General features: G+C 41.1%; 1 protein-coding gene across 1 annotated transcript; it reads left to right on the forward strand.

Moving 5' to 3' along the window:
• The first annotated feature begins 8,752 nt into the window (after window positions 1-8,752).
• Window positions 8,753-19,509, forward strand: CHRNA6 (cholinergic receptor nicotinic alpha 6 subunit). Its single transcript, XM_010400036.4, has 6 exons — window positions 8,753-9,088; window positions 11,428-11,567; window positions 12,722-12,766; window positions 13,814-13,923; window positions 14,064-15,048; window positions 18,025-19,509. The coding sequence occupies exons 1-6, from the start codon at window positions 8,776-8,778 to the stop codon at window positions 18,145-18,147; spliced, it is 1,716 nt and encodes a 571-aa protein (XP_010398338.3). The 5' UTR covers window positions 8,753-8,775; the 3' UTR covers window positions 18,148-19,509.
• Window positions 19,510-20,253: the final 744 nt, after the last annotated feature.

The raw sequence follows: 20,253 nt of genomic DNA on the forward strand, positions 1-20,253 counted from the left end.
GGAAAAATGTCCCCTCAGAAGAATTCTGACAAAGGTCTCAGCTGGTGGGAAATCCAAGCACACTTAATGTGCTTTATGGCATCTGTTAAGGATCTGATATCAGTGCTGCTCTAAATTTGTGTGCTTTGATTGGTTTTTATGGCGTCTAAAGAAAAACATTTACACAATTTTTCAGTTCCACATGGAATCCTTACAGGACTATTGAGGTCTGACTGACTAAGTTCCTGCCTGTTTCTGTTGTTGATCTTGCTCTAAAATTTCTCAGGAACTTGTGTCTATAGTTTTTGCCAGAAGGGCTCCTCCTGACCAATTTCCAGTGAAATCTGATGAAAAACAGAAAAAGAGGCTTATTTTCAGATGACATTATGATTGTGAGTATGCCTGATTGTCCAGAAAGTATCTCTTAGTGGTTAGTGCATTGAAGCCCACATTTTCTTGTTCAATTTTTGTTGACTCCTCTAATTGCTCAGTGCTTTGGCTTTTCTAGTTGTTCATGTGACCACTGAGGTTCTTTTCCTCCTTGCTTTGCCTCTCATAGCAGTTTAGAAATTGACTGCTTTGAAGATTGTCTGTCAGAGTGTTTGTGCAGAGGTCTTGCAAAGCAAATCTTTTTGACACTGGGACTTTTTTGACACTGAAATTTGGCTGTCCGTGCGTTACGTGACTGCATTCTCACTTCCCACTGGCTTTATAAAACTCCAGAAACCTTTTGTGATGGATTGGGAAAACAGGCAGAAGGGGAATGCTGGGTTCTCTCAGAACCCAGTAGTACAAACACTTGTACTACCACTTTTCTTGTTCCATAGTGGTGATATGGTCTTCAGGAGCAAAAAGGGAATTAGCTAAGTTGAAAAGAGTAACATTCTCAATAATCACAGGGGATCAACACTACTCACAAAACTAAGCACAGATAATCCCAAACAAGACTGTTTCTTCAAAATCTACAGGACACCAAGGATAAAAGCATCTCATAGACTCTGAAACAAATAGGATTACTTAAACTTCCAGCCACCATTCATTTGCATTTAATAAAGGAAGTTCCCACACAAAATTTTGAGTATGTCTTAAATATATTGAGCTCTTTTGCCATGTGCAAACATCCTTGCAGTGTCCATAAAGTGTTGTAATATCTTGGGAAATGTTGGAGAGTTGGACATGAAGAATTTTTAAGAGAAACATTAGTAGATCATCCCAGTGTTCCAGAATAAGGACTAAGGACTGAAGCCTTGAGAACTTTCAAACAAAGCTTGCAACCTCTTTTTGATATGTGTAGAAGCTGTGTCCTTCAACTTTCTCATCAGCTGAGAAAGTGTTTCAGATTTCAGGCCAAGGTACCATAGATATTTTCAAAGGTTCATTGATTAGTCTCATTTCAGGGGAAATCTGAGAAGTGAATGGCAGAACTCCTACAGACGTGGATTATTTACCTCATTTATTTACAAGTTCTCTCAAATGGAACATTTTTTTTATTGGAGGGGGTGCCTGCTGTGAACTCAGCTCTGATTACCCGTACATTGCTAAGGCTTTCCTCCAGCATCAGCAAGGTAAATGGGTGTACTTTGTTTTCCAACCTGACAACACCTTTCCCCTTACTTAGCTTTCCTTAAGTTCTGTCCTCTGACAGCAGTAGTGACAGACGAATGTCAAGTTGCCTGGTTAGACCTGGTGCATTTTTGAGGTTTCTACCCCAGTTAGAAGCTACCATTTAATTATAAAATGGATACAATGTTTATCACCATGAAGTCATACATTTGTTAGTTCTGCTGCACGTGGATATCTTGGGGGCCAAATATCCTGGGAAATAAACCTTATTTGAGAAGATTTATCCTTCATCTTGAATCTAGTATTCTTCCTGCTCCAGATTTTGGATAAAACTTAGGACAGGTACTGTATTTAACTTATTTCCCATCTGATGGTTTGTTTTCTATGTATGTTGCTAATGGTTGAAGCAAGAATAGAACTGTTCTTTATGTCATCCCTGCTTCCTGTTCAAACAATATTTTTTCATCACATCTTTTTCTGTCTATTCACTGACCCTTCCAAATGTCAGTTTTTAATGAATTTTATAGAAAATTAAGTTTCTGTAAATTAATTGTGAATCAAAAACTGCAAAGAAGGAACAATCCAAATGACATTTGTCCCATCTGAAGAAACAACAGACGGACTATATATCCCATTTGGAAGTAGCCACATGGTTAGTCAGCACATACATGTTAGTTCACCGTACATACACATAGCTCCTGCCTAGCTTCTACACACGTGGCTTTGTACCCCTTAGGAATCTAGAAGGGAGCAAGAGGAATGGTCACAGCTGTTGATATAATGGAAGTTTGGGGGCAATAGACTCATGCACAAAAAATAAGCTTGCAACACTCCTCCAGCTCACTGACCAGCCCATTTCCCTAATGACAACTGTGGTCCTTCTTTTTCAATTGTTAGGGGATTTTTTCCACACTAATTAGTTTAAGGACTCTTTTCCCCCCCTTTTTTTTTCTTTTCCCAACCACCAAGTTCTTCAAGATTTTATAATTTCTTTGGAACACACCCATAAATTTGCTAAAATATTGTTAAGATTAAATCTCAGTCCACTAGAATACAGCCTCAGAGTAGTTATTAAGCCAGTGTATGACTGTAATCTTGAACTGTTGAATCAACAAGAGCACTGTGAGGTGTGCTGTGTTCACATGGTGCTTGAGTTACTTGCTCTTTGCAGTGGTCTATTATTTCATGAACTTGTAAGGGCTAAAACTGGGAATTTGCATCTTAATCCCTTTTAGGCTAGGCATTTTCAGACATTCCATCTAGAACTCTTTACTGCAGTCATATTCCCATCACTCACTTGCTCAGTCTGGCCCTGTACCTTTTGTTAAAGACCCCTACCCTTTCCACTCACCACACTCATTGCTATTGTATTTTCCCTAACAATATTGCAACTACACCCATTATCCTCACTACAGGGAAAGGATATGAAGACACCTCCCTACAGTCACTGAACCCAACATTTTCAGGATGTTATGTCATAGCATCCATATGAGCACTTCTGTTTACACTTCTGCTTGATTTGGTTTTTTCCCTACTTAAGAAATGCTAAATTTCTTAGAAATAAAATGTTGGCTATACTAGCATCCCTGGAGGCACTGCAGATGTCAGTATAGAATTTGGTGGCTTCCACAAGATCATATTCAAGCTTGTGTGGTCTTTATGTTACTTCTGCTATCACAACTATGTGCATAAAGCTAGAGATTTCTGCTGATCTCTCTCTGTTATAGCTCTTTAGAGTTGCTTCAAAATATTTTGTGATTTCCATTTTGGGATTAAGGAGAAATGGCATCTATGGCAAGGAGGGTACAGAAATATCCAGTGCACCCTCCCTATAGTGTCAAAGTATGCTTGCAGCAAAGAAAGGTATTTACATTTGGAAAGTGTGGAAACATATATTTTACATGTTGAAAACCTACTCCCGTAAACTGTTGCTTTTTTAGAATTCTAAGAAAGCTGAACGGAGGTGATTGGTTTGAAGTTTCGTTTCTTGAAATGGATCAGGTTTTATCAGCCTATATAGTCTCCATCAAGTTACAAGAAGAGTTGGTCCAAGCTGGAGGTCAGTGAAGGTTAAAATAAGTGATGCTGTTTTTACAATGGAAGGTGCTTTGGGGATGTTGCCATCAGTGATGTTTAGCTTTTAAAAAATGGATCTCTGTGTTGTACTCTGGTTACTGCCTCTGCTTAGCAGACAGGATCATGGGAATAGACATCCCCATTAATATGCTTGGCTATTTGGTGTATATTGACTGCCTGACTTACTTACCCACTTCACAGCTGGCCAGCAGGGGCAGACTCATAGAGGTGCTGTGGTTCAATCTCTTTAATACAAAAGAAAAGCTAAGAAAGGACTTTATTACAAAGCAAGCTACTGAAGGGAAGAAATCCTGAGCTCAGTTTGTGGAAATGCCCTAATCAACGCAAGCTTCAAGGCCTCTTCCCACACATCATTTAAAATCTGACTAACAACAACAACAACAAAAAGCTTTAATAAAAAAGATCCTGAACCATGAGCACATTATTCTGCATAAGTAGCCATTGAAGTTCCATCTTCACTCATACTTCACATCTCCTGCACACTGGAAGCCACTGGTCAGTGTCTGGTGGATCAGAGAGCAAACGTTGTTGGCACATGAGGTCCCAGAGCATGAAAGAGGCCAAAGGCCAGGACTTAACACATGGGTGAGATCCAGGTTTTGCTGCAGAGAGTGTGAATGCACTTCTCAGGGTGTGACACTTGGCAAGCTGGACTGTACTAACACTTTAGCAAAGGGTAGTGTCCCAGAAGGGCTTCTGTGGCAGTCAAATGACTTCCAACAAGGCAGTGAAAGCTGGATTCCTAATATTCTTCTGATAAATTCTTTATTAGCCTGATTTATTGTAGTGATGTCAGAAGCTGAAACAAAACAGTGGATCCCAACAGCACTCATGGCTAACACAGATTAATAGCAATATTTTATGTCTATGAAACTGCAGTTGTCACATAAAGGCAGGTACAGCTGCTGTCAGTATTGGTTCTATGAAGCCGTAGGAAATTATACTGTGTTGGGGAGGTGAGAGGTGGAACACAGACAAAGCGCCCATCAGACAATCATTTACCTATTGAAGCGGGGAGAAGAGATAGGGCTGGGGGAATACAGTTCAGAAACAGGGCAGGAGTAACCAAGAAAAACAGCTGAGAAAGCATCTAGATGATGTCAGATAGGAGAACATAGAGAGCAATGATTTGCTCTGCCTTCGTAACAGAGGCACACTTGTCAGTGAAGGATAACTCTGACAACACAAAAGAATAGAATTCTGCTTTTGCCTTCAGAAGGTATAAATATTTGTGACCCTTTTACCCAACTACTTGTGTGAAAAATGTCTCCTGGGGAGTCCTACTTTGAGCCCAGTGCTTGCTGAGATCAAATGCTTCCCTCAGAGGGTTGTTACAGGCGGCCTCTGCCTCCCTGCCTAATGTCTGCAAAGCCTTGAATGGTTGAAAAGTCTGCTTTATTTCTACAGGCAACTGTCTTGAAAGATGTGGAAGGTGGCGGTATCCAAATGCCATGAATCAGAACAGAGCGTTTTAAGGTAAAAATGCTGATGAGTTGCCCATGAAGCACAGACATGGAAAAAGCACTAGTCCAAATAAGCTTTGCAAGCTAAACTATTCCTTCATCACTCAGAAGCTTCTAAGGAACTTCATGTTCCAGCCTTTAGAGCTTGTCCTTCAATTGCCTGCTCAATTTAAGCATCTCCCATTCTCAGAAATCTCATCTCTGTGAGTTTTAGCAAGTTTCCTGTTTACCTTAATTTAGCTAATGCATGAGATATCCAAGGCTGACTACAGAACTGTCAGTAAGATGGGAGGATTTGACTGATTCTTTCCTTATTGCATTACGGTTTCCTTCCACTGGCATCCCTTTTTACTAGCAGTAGGTGTCCCATGCCCAAGGAAGCACTGTGTGTGAATATGCAGAGAGGAGCAAGCTCTAATGAGTTGGTTGATTCCCTAATTGCTGTCTGCTTGCAAAAGCAGTAAGCAGCAGAGTAGACATAAAATTTAATGCTGCTGAGGTCCCACTCAGCTGTTTCAGGGAAGGCACTACAAGCAAATGTACGGGTATCCCTGAGCAAGAAACCAGTGAGGAGTGGCTCAGATCCCCAGTGCTTCCAGACCAGCAAAGGGTAACAGGTGCCCCTAGTGCAAACTCACTTGCCTAGTGGTAGTTAGCAAAGAGTTGACAGACTGTGAACTTCTCCACTGGATGCAGGGGCTTCTCAGCAGATGATCAGGACATGAGTGTCTCATGATAGAAAAGGTGTTTGTCACAGAGGTGTTTGTACCTGTCGCACTGCAGGTTAACCCATTGCATTGTCAAAGCCTACAAACAACTCAGATACAGCTCTTCAACAAAGGACTACTTGGCTCTAGAGGAGGAAATCAGCCATTCAAACCTAAGCCGGACTCCAGATGGATCTGTTATTAGGATTGCAAATAGCACCAGGGTTAGTACCTTCAGTTCCTGGGTGCACAGGCAACCCTCCAAAGGGGTCCTCTTGGTGTTGTTTTTTTTCACTGTCAATACCACGCACCTGTTACAACATCAAGCTCCAGTGGTGCAGTGCATCCATGTGCTAGAAAAATTTTTGGTGGGCAGATTTTGTGCATCCCTGCAGGTTGCTTGCCCTCTTTTTCCTGAGCCACCTACCTTACCTGAAGAAAAGAAATCAGAGATTTTTTTCTGAGTGAATATATTCTTGGAGGGTAAAAATACACGTGAAAGGACTAAATCAGCCTCTTCTTTCACACTTAAGAGGACAAAAGAAAAATGAAAGCCTGTCAATATGTACTTTCTGTTTGGGCCTGGCATTTTGATGGCTGTTTTGGCCAGCTCATATTAGATTAAATTAGGTACCTTCCGAAGCAGCAATGAATGATTCACAACTTTTTGCACTGCTTCCAGCTGGCATCCTTGTGCCGAGGCAGTACCTCAGCTGGTCTCTCTGCATTCTCCATCTGGGTGCCTCAGCAACAGCTTGTCATGGGTCATTTTGAACTTTGCCTTCCTCTTCAGCCTTTCCCAAAGGCAGCACCCGCTCCAGCAGGGTCTTAGCAGCACAGCCCCTCCTGCCATCAGCTCACTGAATGACTGGTATTGCCTCCAAATTCAGCCTGCTTCCTCAGTCCCTTTCTCCTCATAACCAAGCAGTTCTTTCCCTCAAATGTGGCAGGAAGGATCATCTTTGCCAGCTGGCCTTGCACAGCTCTCCTTCTCTCTGGAGGGGAAGCACACTCATTACCCTCACCTCTGAAGACCTTTCAGTCTGCAGACATGCATGTGCAGGTCTTTAATTTCTCCCACCTGATTCCCTGGCCTGGTACATTTTTTGGAAGAACAAAAAGTTTGAAAATGTCAAAACATTTAAAGGTGGGGTGGATTTGTTTTCAAATTGTATCTCACTATCTCACCATATGTCATCATCTAGAAGCACTAGACTTTAACAGGAGTGCATATGCCCTGACTGCAGCCAGCCACAGGCATCCTGTGATGCTGCATGGCTGCGTAATTCTGTTAGCCACAATGCACTACAGGCACATAAATTCAGGAAGAAAGTATGAACTCCATTCATTAAGGTGAGGAAACTGAGAGTTTATGGACCTGGTCTGTTAACACCAATCTAATAAACATTGCAAATTGGGAAAATTGGGCACAAAGCAGAATTTTTTTGTGGTTTTTACTTTTTTCCTTGGAAAATGTTGGCAAAATGGAAATTTAAAAGATAAATCACCATGCTGAAACCCACATTTTCATCTTAAAATTATTTGCAAGGAGACTTTATATCTAATTTCTGTTTAGAGATGCCTCATAGCCATGCCTTGTGGTCTGCACTTACACTGCTGCTTTTGAGAGGGCAAAATAACTCCCAGACTTCCAAAAACACATGTGGTTTGTTTCTTTTGCTTCCTCATCTCTCTGCTGAAGGCTCCCTTGTCTCCAGTGAGCTCTGGAATGAGGCTTCTTCTAGTAATCCTTCAAGATTTATTTTTCATTCCTCAAAACTTGTCACATCCCTCAAAACTTACCATAGGCAACTTGGTCCTCTTCAGGTTTCTTCTTTATGCAGTCAGCTCATTCCTAAGTCTCTTTCTTCCAGACAGCCCTCTTCCTTCCTATCCATACTTTAACAATTTGTATAAGTGACGAATTACTTTCTTATTCTGAGCTGCAGCTTCACCTCTGTATTTTGCAGTATGAAGGGCATCCTTTTTTCATATTCTGGCTTTTTTTTTTTCTTCTCTCTATACTTACACAACAATGTAAGTGCCTGAAAATCAGCAGCATTTCTGTTTTGATGAAATTATTCATCCAATCACTCAGACTTGTTCATGCTGGATTGAGCACACATAAAGGAGATTCCCTGGCTGAGCTGCTTTCTGGGAGGCTGGATGGCACCGAATAACCTGTGGTGCCTTCCACCCCGCTGCAGCTAAACAGGACCCTTAGTTTCTCAGATCCTTTTCCTATGGATTCTTTTCAGGCATTCCTGTTACAAGGACATGTGTACTGAACACCTGAGGAGGGAACATGCATTAACCTCTAGGGGATCATGAGATCATGTTTTTTTAACTTCTGTGATTAAGAGTAACACTCTGTTTCAGAGAACTTTGCGTGTAACAGCACCTGGTGGTTTTTTTCTTTATTCGGCTCTCCCATTTTCATACTAGCATACTGGCACAGGAGACTGCGCACATAAGGAAAAAAAAGTTAGAAGAATTGATGTTGTAAGCTGACTTGACTGCCAGGAAAGAACTTAGCATGCTTAGTTGCTCCTGTCAGATGGTAATAATAAGTCTACTTGCCTTAGATTTATTCACTCAGAATACTGTCAAGCAATTCTATCACTTGATGCTGTGCTTATTTCAAGGTTCATATGGATTCTCGTAGAGGTGTTAAAACCCTATAGCATCCATTTCCATCACCCAAAGAATCAGTCCGCAGCCAAGAAACTGAAGCTGTTTCACCTCTGCGTATTCTGACAGACTCACTGAGGTGACCACCAGGCAATAGCTAAAGCAGCTGCTTTAGCAGGATGAGAGTTCTTAACCCTTGGGTAAAGGGCTGAGGGAATGTTCCCCCTGCTCCATGATGGCTGTCCTGTGTCTTGCCTTCCTTCCCTCTCCTGCACTCTTATACATTCCCCGAGGCAGGGGTGCGGGTGACTGGAAATGTGAAGTCAGCTGATAGGATGCTGCCGGACTCCCTTCGCTCTGCACGGCTTAAGCTCTCCTTGCCTAGTGCCAGTGAAAGCAACTCGGCAAGCCTTTGCTCAGCTCAGCAGGCTGCCGTTTGCTGCAGATGCAAAACCGAAATCCATCCTTCCACCGCCTACTTACCATCAGGAGGGTTATATGTCTTCTTGCCTCTTGTTTCTTTCCCCAAACCTGTGTTATCAAAAGGAAGCTCTATTCTGCTGCTAGCAATGCATCCTGAGAGGTGGCTATGTTGGTGTTGCCCTGCTTTCTGTGTGTGGGCATTCATGTTCACATCCTTGATTAAAGGTAGGCTCTCTTTGATACCAGTTTCTAGAGTATTTTCTAGTCACTGTCTCTGCTTCTGTTTTCTTGAATGAGTTCAACGTAAAGCTTCTACCAGCTATTTCTAACCTGAAAACTGTAACATTTCAACAGTATTTAAAAAGAGCTAAAGCAATACTGGTTTTCTGACATAAAACTCTTCATTTTTGTTTGATAACTAATTGAAGAACTGTTTCTAGAAAACAATAAAAATGGAAGAGGAGTCCTAGTAATTTCATTTGGTGCTTGAATTTGCAAGTGCTTAAATAATGCAGGCTATGGATGTGCATGGTCAGTACTCACACTTTCAAAAGTGAGAACTTAATCTATTGTTGTTCACAATTGGTTTTGATCTGTGTTTAAATATGCTGCAGTCATTTCTGCGCACAACACTCACTCAGTTTAGCAGGATTTTTCTTTTAGGACACACATCTGTTTTGAAAGTCTCGCTTCTGCAGATGACCAAATGTGCATTAAATATAGTGCTTGTGTTAGCAAGGCATAAGATATTGTCTTAAAGCAGCACCATGAGATAAGACCTAAATACTTGTCTGGTTCTGTCACTTTATTTTAAAGCATGTGTCTATTAAGAAGCCAGTGGGAAAATTTCAAATGAAACATGATTTTAGACTCATTGACTTTAGTCACGAGGCTTTATGTTCCCACAGCAGTGTACTTCTAGTCACAGTGCTATGGGCGGTGATGACGAAATCTGAAAAGAAAAATTTTGGTTGTTTTTTGAATTGAACAATGCACGATCTAAAAGCATCCAAACTTTATAGACATTCATGTGTCTTCTCTGAATGATGGTGAAAGGGTGAAATGAAACATCAAGTTTTAAAATTTTTACTAAACTTTTCTTTCCATACATTTAAGTGACCAGTAGCCAACATTTCAGCTTGCAGTTATGATAATCCCCTGCAATTTCAGGATGCTTTGTATCACCTTAGACGCAAAATCTCTTTTTCAAGAACAGGGAAAGGGCAGTCTAAGCATGGAAGTGCAGCATACTGAGACCAAGCGTCTCCCTGCGGGACATCTGTGCATCCACAGGCCCTTGTATTCACTGAGGGATATGTAAATTGCAAATTTGTGTTCTATGCTGTGCCAGAGACCATGCTGCCTGACACAAACCCCTTCTGTGTTTAATATTTGCAATCATAAAGGCTTATCATGGTCGCTTGTCTAATGTGTGCTAGTGCAGTCTGGGACTAATGCAAAAAACTTATGACAATGAGTCTGAAAACAAATTTTTCTTCAGTTGTATCAGTAATATCTTCGGGATCATTGTATAGCTTTGATAACACAACTGTGTGCAACATGAGAAGGAAATTCTAAATCTTGACCTTATAAAGTATTTTTATTTTAGGTGCTGAATTAGAGTAATGCATTGTAATAGCAGAGCTATTCCAGAAAATTGTTCTTCTGAGCTGATGTTGCCAGAGCCATTATTATTTAATATTTTCCTTTTGAAATCAAAATGTATAACCTTTAACATTGTGAAAATAACTGTTTCAGGTTTGGACTATGTGTAGCAGGTTAGGAGCATTTTTCTTAACCCTGAGTCAGCTCAGTGCCTGTCACATACCTTGTTTCTTCTAAGCCACCTGGTCTGTTCTTCTTTAATGAGGGTTACAGCTGTGATCTGCTTCTTCCCAGAGAACACAGATACATGATATAGATACTACACAGATGCATGCTATTCTATAAGAAATGTTAATGTTTCCACTTTTTTCTTGTTCACAAAGTTCATTAATAAATAAACTTTCTTCAAAGTAAAACTGTGCTATCTGGAGATTGGAAATATCAAACATGAGGATCAAATGCAGTCATAGTGTTCAAGATGAGGAGGCATCATTGTAGTCACCTGATAGAGATTTTGATACAGTAGTTGCAGACTCAAGCTTTTAATTTCTAAGTAGCTATGCTTCTCATAAACACCCTCTTTTACCAGGAAGATTCACAAAGATTACATCTGTCACATTTCTACTTCTTCTATTTCACACCACCTTATTCTACTTTGATACCAGGTGTGATACCAGGGTGGGCCAAATGGAGCCCATAGGCTAAATCCAGTTTAGGGGACATGAAGATTGAAGCCGTTACCTTACTCTTTGAGGAAACAAGGAGTAGCCAGCATTCTGCAGGAGGATGCTTTCAGCTGACAGCATACTAGTAACCCTCTCCTCTCTGTGCTCTGATGGCTTTAAAGATGGTCAAAAGCATGAGATCCATAAATATAGCACAGACTAGTATGTTATCCAGTACCTTCTTCCCCTTTTTCTTACGTCTGGCTTAGCTGTTCTTTATCTTTACTAACACAGATACCACAGCCTGCAAGTCAGAGGAACGGTTATTTCACAAACTCTTCTCCCAGTACAACCAGTTCATTAGACCGGTGGAAAATGTGTCTGATCCTGTCACAGTGTATTTTGAACTGGCCATTACCCAGCTTACAAATGTGGTAAGACTCACTACAGAATACTGCTGAGCTTTGGGGATGGTTGTAAACACACGCAAATCGCTGAAGCGGGAGATGGAAATGTGATGGCTGCACGCACCCACACTATCCTAGCTGGTATTTCATATGTGTCTAAGTGCACATACTGAGACCTTTGCTGTTCTTTCAGTCAGACAGGTCATTCCAGTTGCTTGAACAGGTGGTTTGAATGACACGGATTCGTTTGCTTACTCTGTAGCATCAAACCCCTCTGCTTCAGGTAGCAGCCTCCAGAGCCCAGGGCAGAAGTACTGAATGTTCAAGCCCACTCTTCACAGGGCTAGCCCACTCCAGAGACATCTGGTGTGTCCATGTTGTGTGTAGCATATGACCAGTTCTCCTGTGGGGCTACTGTCATTTCCCAGTGGTCCTGAGGGGAAAAATCTTCTCCTTTTTTACATGGTTTTTTTCAGTCTATTTGTTTCAAAATGACATAAGGAAAAAATGGTGTGGCAACTGGAAGAGTGGTGTTTTAAAGCATGGAGGTGGGGATGAATGTTGCATGTTTTGGAATGCAAATGGGTGTGGGGCAAACACGATGAGCAGGAGAGAGGCAATCTGGAAGAAGCAAAACCACCTTTCTGATTCATGACTGACTGGCAATTGCATTAAGTGACTGCAAAAAGAAGGTCTCTGTATAACAGTTACCTAATTTAGTGCTGGTCAAGTACATCTGCTCTAGAGGTCTGCATAGAAATTCAAGAACATTGTGATATGTGTTCAGATGGCATTTTCCTTGGATCTTGACCAATTCTGTACTGTGTAATCAGAGCTTTTTAAACACTGAATCCGACAAAATACACAGCCACAAGAAGAACCTTATTCCTCTGGTACAGATCAGAACAATTCTAGGTTGTGTGCTCTCCAGATATTCAAGCTCTTGGCAAAACAGTGCAGCTTTCTGTATGTCTGATATTTATGGAGCATGATTTTTCAGTAAAGCTTTATTAATTTTTCAGTAGGGCTGCACACCACTGTGTACAATGTGTAAACCTCTTGAAAGATGCTAGAAAAGAATCTGGCATTAGTTAATGTGAAATTCTATTTTCTGGTTTTATGGGCTAAGTTTTTGGTCATCTCAGGACACTATAACTGGTTCTTACCTGTGTTTTTTATAGGATGAAGTCAATCAGATTATGGAAACAAATTTGTGGCTAAGACACGTAAGTGACTGTGTTGCATTTCTCATGCATTCTGCATCGAAATGATGAAATGTGTGTTACCTTATAAGTTACATCTATCGAACAAGTTCTTGTTTTGTAACAAGGATTTAAAAAACTAATAAGGAGAAGTTCCACAGTTGAAAAAGTAATTTCTCCATTCTTTTTACCAAGAAGTTACATCTTCCTTCTTTCCTGTGGGATATATTTTTCTTCTCCAACTTCATGATGATAGGTTTTCTTCTGGAAAATCTAGCTGGATGTACTCCTTAGAGTGATTAAATATGCAGCTCTGCAGTCCTAGGTCATCTCCACCAAAACATTTATTAGAAAAAGGAACATACCTCCATTTTTCCTGATAGTTTTAGTGCTTTTACATAGATAAAGATACTTAGAGGACCTAAACTGCTGCAAAAATATAGCTAACTTGCATCATTATTTTCAGGCACTGATTGTGGTCCACGCAAAGTTTTCTGTAAATGATACTGTACTTATGATAGGAGAGAGACCATGGAGCATGGCCCCATGATAGGGCAATAGCCAGCAATGCAAGAGAGCTGCTGTGCATCCCTTGCTGCCCTGACCTGGTTCCTACTCCTGTGGAAGCAATACTGTCTTCTGGCAGCAGCTGCCTGTTCGTGTGCTTGTGTGCTGCCTAGCTCATGAGGGTACTGCTCTCCTCTGGTGCTGTTCTCCCCTAACCAATGGGGTGCTGCAGCAAGGCCCCTATTTCCTCTGGCAGTGGGGAAGTTATCTTTCACAGACAGGGCTCTTTACTGATGTTGCAAGACAGAGGAGAGATCCCAGCATGCCAGCAGCTCATAACAATTGCCACCCCATGGTGTCACAGAGAACAGAGTAGCAATCAAGGGGAGCAGTATTCACACATCCAGTGTTTCTCCAGGTCATGGCCTTGCTGTCTTTTGGACCATTGTCCCCTTCTCTGTGTGCTACATTTTTATCATAGTTTCTTGTTTTACAGGAAGATCTGAGAAACAGATATTTGTTGATAATTTAAGGTTTTAAAATCCTTGTCCATTCTTCTTCCAGATTTGGAATGACTACAAACTACGGTGGGATCCCAGACAATATGATGGCATTGAATTTGTTCGGGTACCAGCAGATAAAATTTGGAAACCAGATATTGTCTTGTATAATAAGTATGATGATGCATTTTACCCATTTTATTGATTCATTTGACTCTTTCTCTCAAAAATATCCCCTTGCAGCACCTATGAAAGCACCCATTACTTTTTATTTCCATGGTAATTTTTTTTCTTTGCCTCATTTGTCTTTCCAGTGCTGTGGGAGATTTTCAAGTTGAAGGCAAGACCAAAGCCCTCCTTCGCTATGATGGAATGATCACCTGGACCCCACCAGCTATTTTTAAAAGCTCCTGTCCTATGGATATTACCTTTTTCCCATTTGATCATCAGAACTGTTCACTCAAATTTGGCTCATGGACCTATGACAAAGCCAAAATTGATCTTCTGATCATTGGATCCAAAGTAGATATGAATGACTTTTGGGAAAATAGTGAATGGGAAATAGTTGATGCTTCTGGCTACAAACATGATATCAAATATAACTGCTGTGAGGAGATCTACACAGACATAACATATTCCTTTTATATTCGAAGGTTGCCAATGTTCTACACCATAAATCTGATCATTCCCTGTCTTTTCATCTCATTCTTGACTGTGTTAGTTTTTTACCTGCCATCTGACTGTGGTGAGAAAGTTACTCTTTGTATCTCTGTGCTTCTTTCTTTGACTGTATTTTTACTGGTGATCACAGAAACAATCCCATCCACTTCTTTAGTAATTCCCCTAGTAGGTGAATATTTACTCTTCACAATGATATTTGTGACTCTGTCAATTGTCATCACAGTGTTTGTCCTCAATATACATTACAGGACTCCAACCACACACACAATGCCCAAATGGGTAAAAACCATCTTCCTTAGCCTGCTCCCCAAAGTCCTGTTGATGCAGAGGCCACTAGAACAGCAGAAAAAAAACGCCTCCAGAAAAAATGAGAGAGCTTCAGAAAGTAAGTTGGGCAAGTCAAAGCGCAGCAAACACAAAGACACCAAATTGCACACGGAGCAGCGCTGCAGCCACTGTGATAAGGCAGCTGAACTCCCAAGGACCAAAAGACGGCTGAGCCATCAGTCCCTGAAATGGATGGCAGAGCACATGGAGTACTCCCCAGAGGTGAAGGATGTCATTAGCAATGTCCAGTTCATCGCAGAGAACATGAGGTCTCAAAATGAAACCAAAGAGGTAAGGGAGGTAACCATCCCATTAGGGCTTGTTTTGATTGTATTGAAATCAATGGTGATGACAAGGTGGAGTGCCTGTGGGTAAAGATCAGGGGCAAGGTCAGCAGGGCACATGTCCTGGTAGGAGTCTGTTACAGACCACCTAGGCAGGATGAACAGGCAGACAATGAATTCTGCCGGAGGCTGGAAGAAGTATCATGATCACCAGCCCTTGTTTTCATGAGGGACTTCAACTTGCCAGATGGCTGCTTGAAGTATAACACAGCAGAGAAGAATCAGTCTAGGAGGTTCCTGGAGTGTGTGGGAGATAATTTCCTGGCACAGGAAGCAAGCCAACCAGGGAAGGTGCCCCACTGGGCTCACTGTTTGTGAACAGAGAAGGACTACTGGGAGATGTGATGGTTGGAGGCCATGGGCACAGCGACCATAGAATGATAGTTTTCAATTTGGGGTAAAGTTAAGAGGGGTGCTAGCAGAACTGGACCTTCAGAAGCTAGATTTTGGCCTGTTTAGGAGGTTGGTTGTCAGAGACACTTTAAAGTCAGTCCTGAAGGTCCAAGGAGTCCAGGAAGACTGGGCATGGTCTAAGAAGGAAATCCTAAAGGTACAGGAGCAGTAAGACAAGTTGCTGGGGAAGAAGACCATCTAATGAATTTGCTTGTGTGAGGTTATAAATTTTTTATCCTATTTGGGATTACTGTCATAGAAAATGATGCACATTGGAATTTAAAGAATTCTGGGGCCACATCCTCATGTGTAAACACAAGCAACTAAAAGAAACTGCAGAAAGATGTGCTGACACTGAGACCTCACAAGGAGCAGGAATTCTCTGACACTTCAAGATATTTTTAAAGTGTTTAGAACCTAATGAAACATATATCTTTGATCTGTCATGGAATTTTTGCTTTTGAAGTTTTTTAGATGCTCTATGATGGTAAAATCCATTTCAAAACTAAATACTGCTCTATTTGTATCGAAATTCACAAAAGCTTTATAAGTGAAGTGTTGATATGCATACTTTCTATCAGAATATTGTGTTGGAATTCATGCAACTTCTGTGAAACATAAAGATTACCTTTTTTCCCCTAAAACCTAAAGATTAAGTTTTCTCTATTCCCTGCAGAAGAAATTTCATCTGAAAACAAAATCCATTAATTTCTGAATAAAGGACTAGAGTTAAGCTGGTGACTGAATTCATAGAATGAGCATATAGTACATGCCAGCCCGCAGCAAAAGACAGGAATTTATTGCCATAGAGGAGTATGGGGTTTGAGCTGACCTTTGCTCAGTACCTATGCCCTTAGTGCTTTCCTTAACCCAAACATCTCAGCCTGGCTTTCATTATCACACCAGCTGGATAAAACATATACATGTACTGATTCAGCTGCTTTCTCTGATGCTCTCCCAAAAAGAAGAAGTTTTGCATGCAGTCATCCAAATAACTTGCTGTCTTGATTATGCAGCTCAGGAGAAGTCCTCCGTTGCTAGTTTTGCTGATTTGCATTTTGCAAATCTCTCCTGACACATGAAATTGTATTCTTAGTCCAGTGTGTTCATCAGCAGCTTTGTACCTTACCTTTCAAAACATATTAGGGATGGGAAGCATGATTTTTCATTTACAAAAATCCCTTTTTCAGGGAAAAAATGGGATTTTTTCTCAGGCAAGGACAGACAAAAGTGATTCTGAAGGCTGCTTCTGCTTCAGCCAGATATACAAAGCAATATGGGTGATACTATGTACTAGTCCTGTATAAATAAAAACCCTTTAAAAATTGTAGCAACACTTACAGCTGTGGGAGTTCTTCCTGCATGTTTTTTCATGCAAAATACAGCTTCCATTTCTGATTTTCAGAAGTCCTCCAAGTTCTTCCCTGACTTCCAGCATGTTACTATCCATGGTCATGAAGTTTTCTTCAACCACCCTCTTTTCATAACATCCCCATCACTCAACCCAACACTACTGATTTTACAGCTATCGTCTCAGCAGCCTTGGGAGGCTGGATAGGATTAAACCAAATACAATCCTGAAAAGTCTTACCTTATTTATCTTTCTCACCTGGGCTGAATTGCCTTTATCATAGTTTACAACTTTGAACTTACCCTACTTGACTTTTACTTATGCTCCCCAATAACTGCCACTGTATTCCTCACCCTCAACACAATAAAAATCCTAAACCCAGTATTTTCTGGGAGAAAAATATAATGAAATTGGGAAAACACATGGAAGATCCCTCAGCAGAGAGCTCTTGAACAGTCACTAGTTTATATGAGTGAATGTTCTTCTGCAGCAGTGTTTCTTGTGCAGTGCAAGTTTAAAGCTACAGTTTGAAGGACAGCAACTTCATTGAATGTGGTTCTAAGGTCTGTCTCTCAGACATACAAAATCCACTCTGTCCTGCTTAGCACAAGATGCTGCATTGTGCTCAGTCAGAGCCCTTGTTTTGCTATAGTCCATGTGTCCATGTGTCCAGTTTTCTGAAATCAGTTGGGCTTGATTGGAGAGACCGTGTTTCAGGTCAGACCAGTATAATAGCAAACTGTGTCTTGCGTGGGCTGTCAGGATAAATCCTTTGGCAGGGTTTAGTGATGTGCAGCTATGGTGGCTGTGCCTGCTGTTAAACCACCCCACCCCACTCTGCACCACTGATCTGCATGATCAGGTCCTATTTGTTAATGTCAGCATCACAACCATGGATGGGCTGCCCTCAGACTTGAATATTTAGAAAAATTCAGCAGACTAGGACAGTGTTGTATGTTAGCAGCCAAAAGTGGCAAAATACCATTAGCAAATCAGCCCTCTCTGAAGAGACTTGAAAACTGCAGCAACTATAAGCACAGCAAGCAACATTCCTGACTTGCATGTGTGTTCTTCCTCACATTCAAAAGCACAAGAGGCATTTCTATTGCATAATGTCAACTCACAATTGCATGTAACATTTCCTGTCGTTTATCCTTTTCTTTTTTTATTCTCTTGCAGGTGGAAGATGATTGGAAATACGTAGCTATGGTGATAGACAGAGTATTTCTCTGGGTATTTATAATTCTTTGTGTGTTTGGGACTGTAGGGCTCTTTATCCAGCCACTAATAGCAGAGACGTAACTTGATCCACTGCTTTTTATCCACTTTTGTTCTTCTTTCATTTTTGGTTCAGAAATTTACCTTTTATTTCTCTCCTCTAACATAACCCTTCTGCTCACCACCTCCTCAGCACCCAGCCACAGAGGGTCCCAGAACAATAAAGTATGTGTTGACATTTATGTTTGAAATCAGACAAGTCTTAAACAGTTAAATCATATTTGAAAACAAACGGACTTAACATTAGAATGTGGTTACCATGTGAGGCATATACATTTGAAAACTACATACTTCTAAAATCTTTCCAAACTAATTTGATCTGCCACTTAGCTTTGCATGTGACTGAAGTCCCCTTTACTTCCTGATGGTGTGTACCAAGACCTTGATGAGCTTCAGCAGGACTTCCAAGCCACAGCTCTTGTCAGTTACAGTGGTCCTAGCCCACAGGTTCTGCTCTGAAAACTCTTGCTTGCTCAGGCTCAGACATAAACCAAACAGAGAAGGGTCTGTCCCTGAGCAGCTACTTGTCACAGACAGAATTGGTTTGACAGCATTGGATTGATCTGAATTTTCCCATTTTTAAAACCCAAGACCAACCTGGATTACACACATCCCTGTAGAAAAAGGCTGGATACCGTGAATCCTGTGCAAAGCTGAGCACCTTGTTTCAAACAGCTGTGCAACAATGTTCTGTTTGCTGGCTCCTCGTGGGTCTGTGCTGTGTGTGCAAGCCTGTAACTGTAGGGACATGTCCTTTGGGGCTGATGTCACTGCTACGTAATCAGGTCCCAATCCTAGTGTGCTTCATCCTGAAACACTTTGCAGATGTGTTCCTGATGTGGTTTCTATAAAATGTGGATGGTTTACCCTTAAATCCCTTGTTTGTTTGTATTCCTGTTAGTTCTGTGCTAAAAGATTCTTCTTTAAAAGGCACCACTACAATTAAACCCAATGACTTCAAGAATACAAATCCCTTCTCTCTTATAAGAGCCTCTAAATTTAACTGTGCAGTGTCAATGCAGTGTTTTCAGTGTCTGACATGTATCAGTCTTGGCTCTGAACATCACCAATCCTTGGAATGTATGACTCCCTGTTTCTGAAGTCACTGACTGGCCTTTTACTCTTTTTTGACGTTTCATAATAAAGAGAATAGGAATGAATTACTGTATATGTTAGAGACAAAGGTGGAATGACAAGAATATAACTGTCTTAATCCACCCAGTCATGACTGTAGAAGAAAAAGTAGAAGAAAACTATTATTTTCTGTAATCCCCATGAATGTTGTTTGATTATATAGTGACAGACAGACAGATTTATGAAAAAGCATGGTTTATTTTGTCAGCCTGTCAATTAAATATCACTCCTGAGATAAACCTTCTTGAAGAATTTGTGGTTTGTTGTTTTTTTTTTAATATTTCCTGTTGTGAAATGTGTTTATAGATGCTACTAAATGACATTTACTATGCTGGCTCTTTAATCAGAAAGAAGGTGAGGGAAAAGAAAGGAAATTCGAAGAGGAAAGCTGAATTCTGACGCCAAAAACTTCGTTTCTACAGAAAGACATCTGAGTGCCAACATTCACTGTTGCATTCTGTGTCCATCCAAACCATGAAAATATTGTGGCTCAAGGTGCACTGCAGTGGTGTCTTAAGCATGACAGCTACAACCCCACAGTCTGACTTCAGCAAAATCCCTGATTTACAAAGTCGTCTTCTGTCTCTTTCTAGTGTACTATTGCCCCTTCCTTCCCTCGACTCAGTAACTTTTGCAGCCATCTTTTTGCCATTCTCAGCTGTGTTTGGCACATTCAGTACTGGAGCCTAATGTACTGCTGCCAGCTTTGTGAAGGTAGTTGACTGATTATTGAGAGTGGGGATGGGGGATACAATAAGCATGTCAGCACGTCACCTTGAAGAAAGCTGCAGTGGGGCTGCCCCTGTAAGCAGACACGGAAGAACCCACACAAAAATGACATTTTTGCTTGCCCCAACTCTTGCTGAAGTTTGGGGGACCTTCTAACTGAAATAACAAGAAAAGCTACAACTAGAGGTGGTGCCATGCCAGATGCAGTTGGGTCACACATTGTGCCCAGCCACAGGAAAGGTCTATTCTCACCCCATCAGCTCCAAA

Source organism: Corvus cornix, chromosome Z (genome assembly GCF_000738735.6).
Source record: "Corvus cornix cornix isolate S_Up_H32 chromosome Z, ASM73873v5, whole genome shotgun sequence".
NCBI classification, from domain to species: Eukaryota; Metazoa; Chordata; class Aves; order Passeriformes; family Corvidae; genus Corvus; species Corvus cornix.

Coding starts and splice junctions, on each gene's coding strand:
- CHRNA6 (XM_010400036.4), top strand. CDS start 8,776: ATGCTGCCGGACTCCCTTCGCTCTGCACGGCTTAAGCTCTCCTTGCCT. Junction 9,089..11,427: donor GTTCACATCCTTGATTAAAG/GTAGGCTCTCTT, acceptor TTACTAACACAG/ATACCACAGCCTGCAAGTCA. Junction 12,767..13,813: donor CAAATTTGTGGCTAAGACAC/GTAAGTGACTGT, acceptor TTCTTCTTCCAG/ATTTGGAATGACTACAAACT.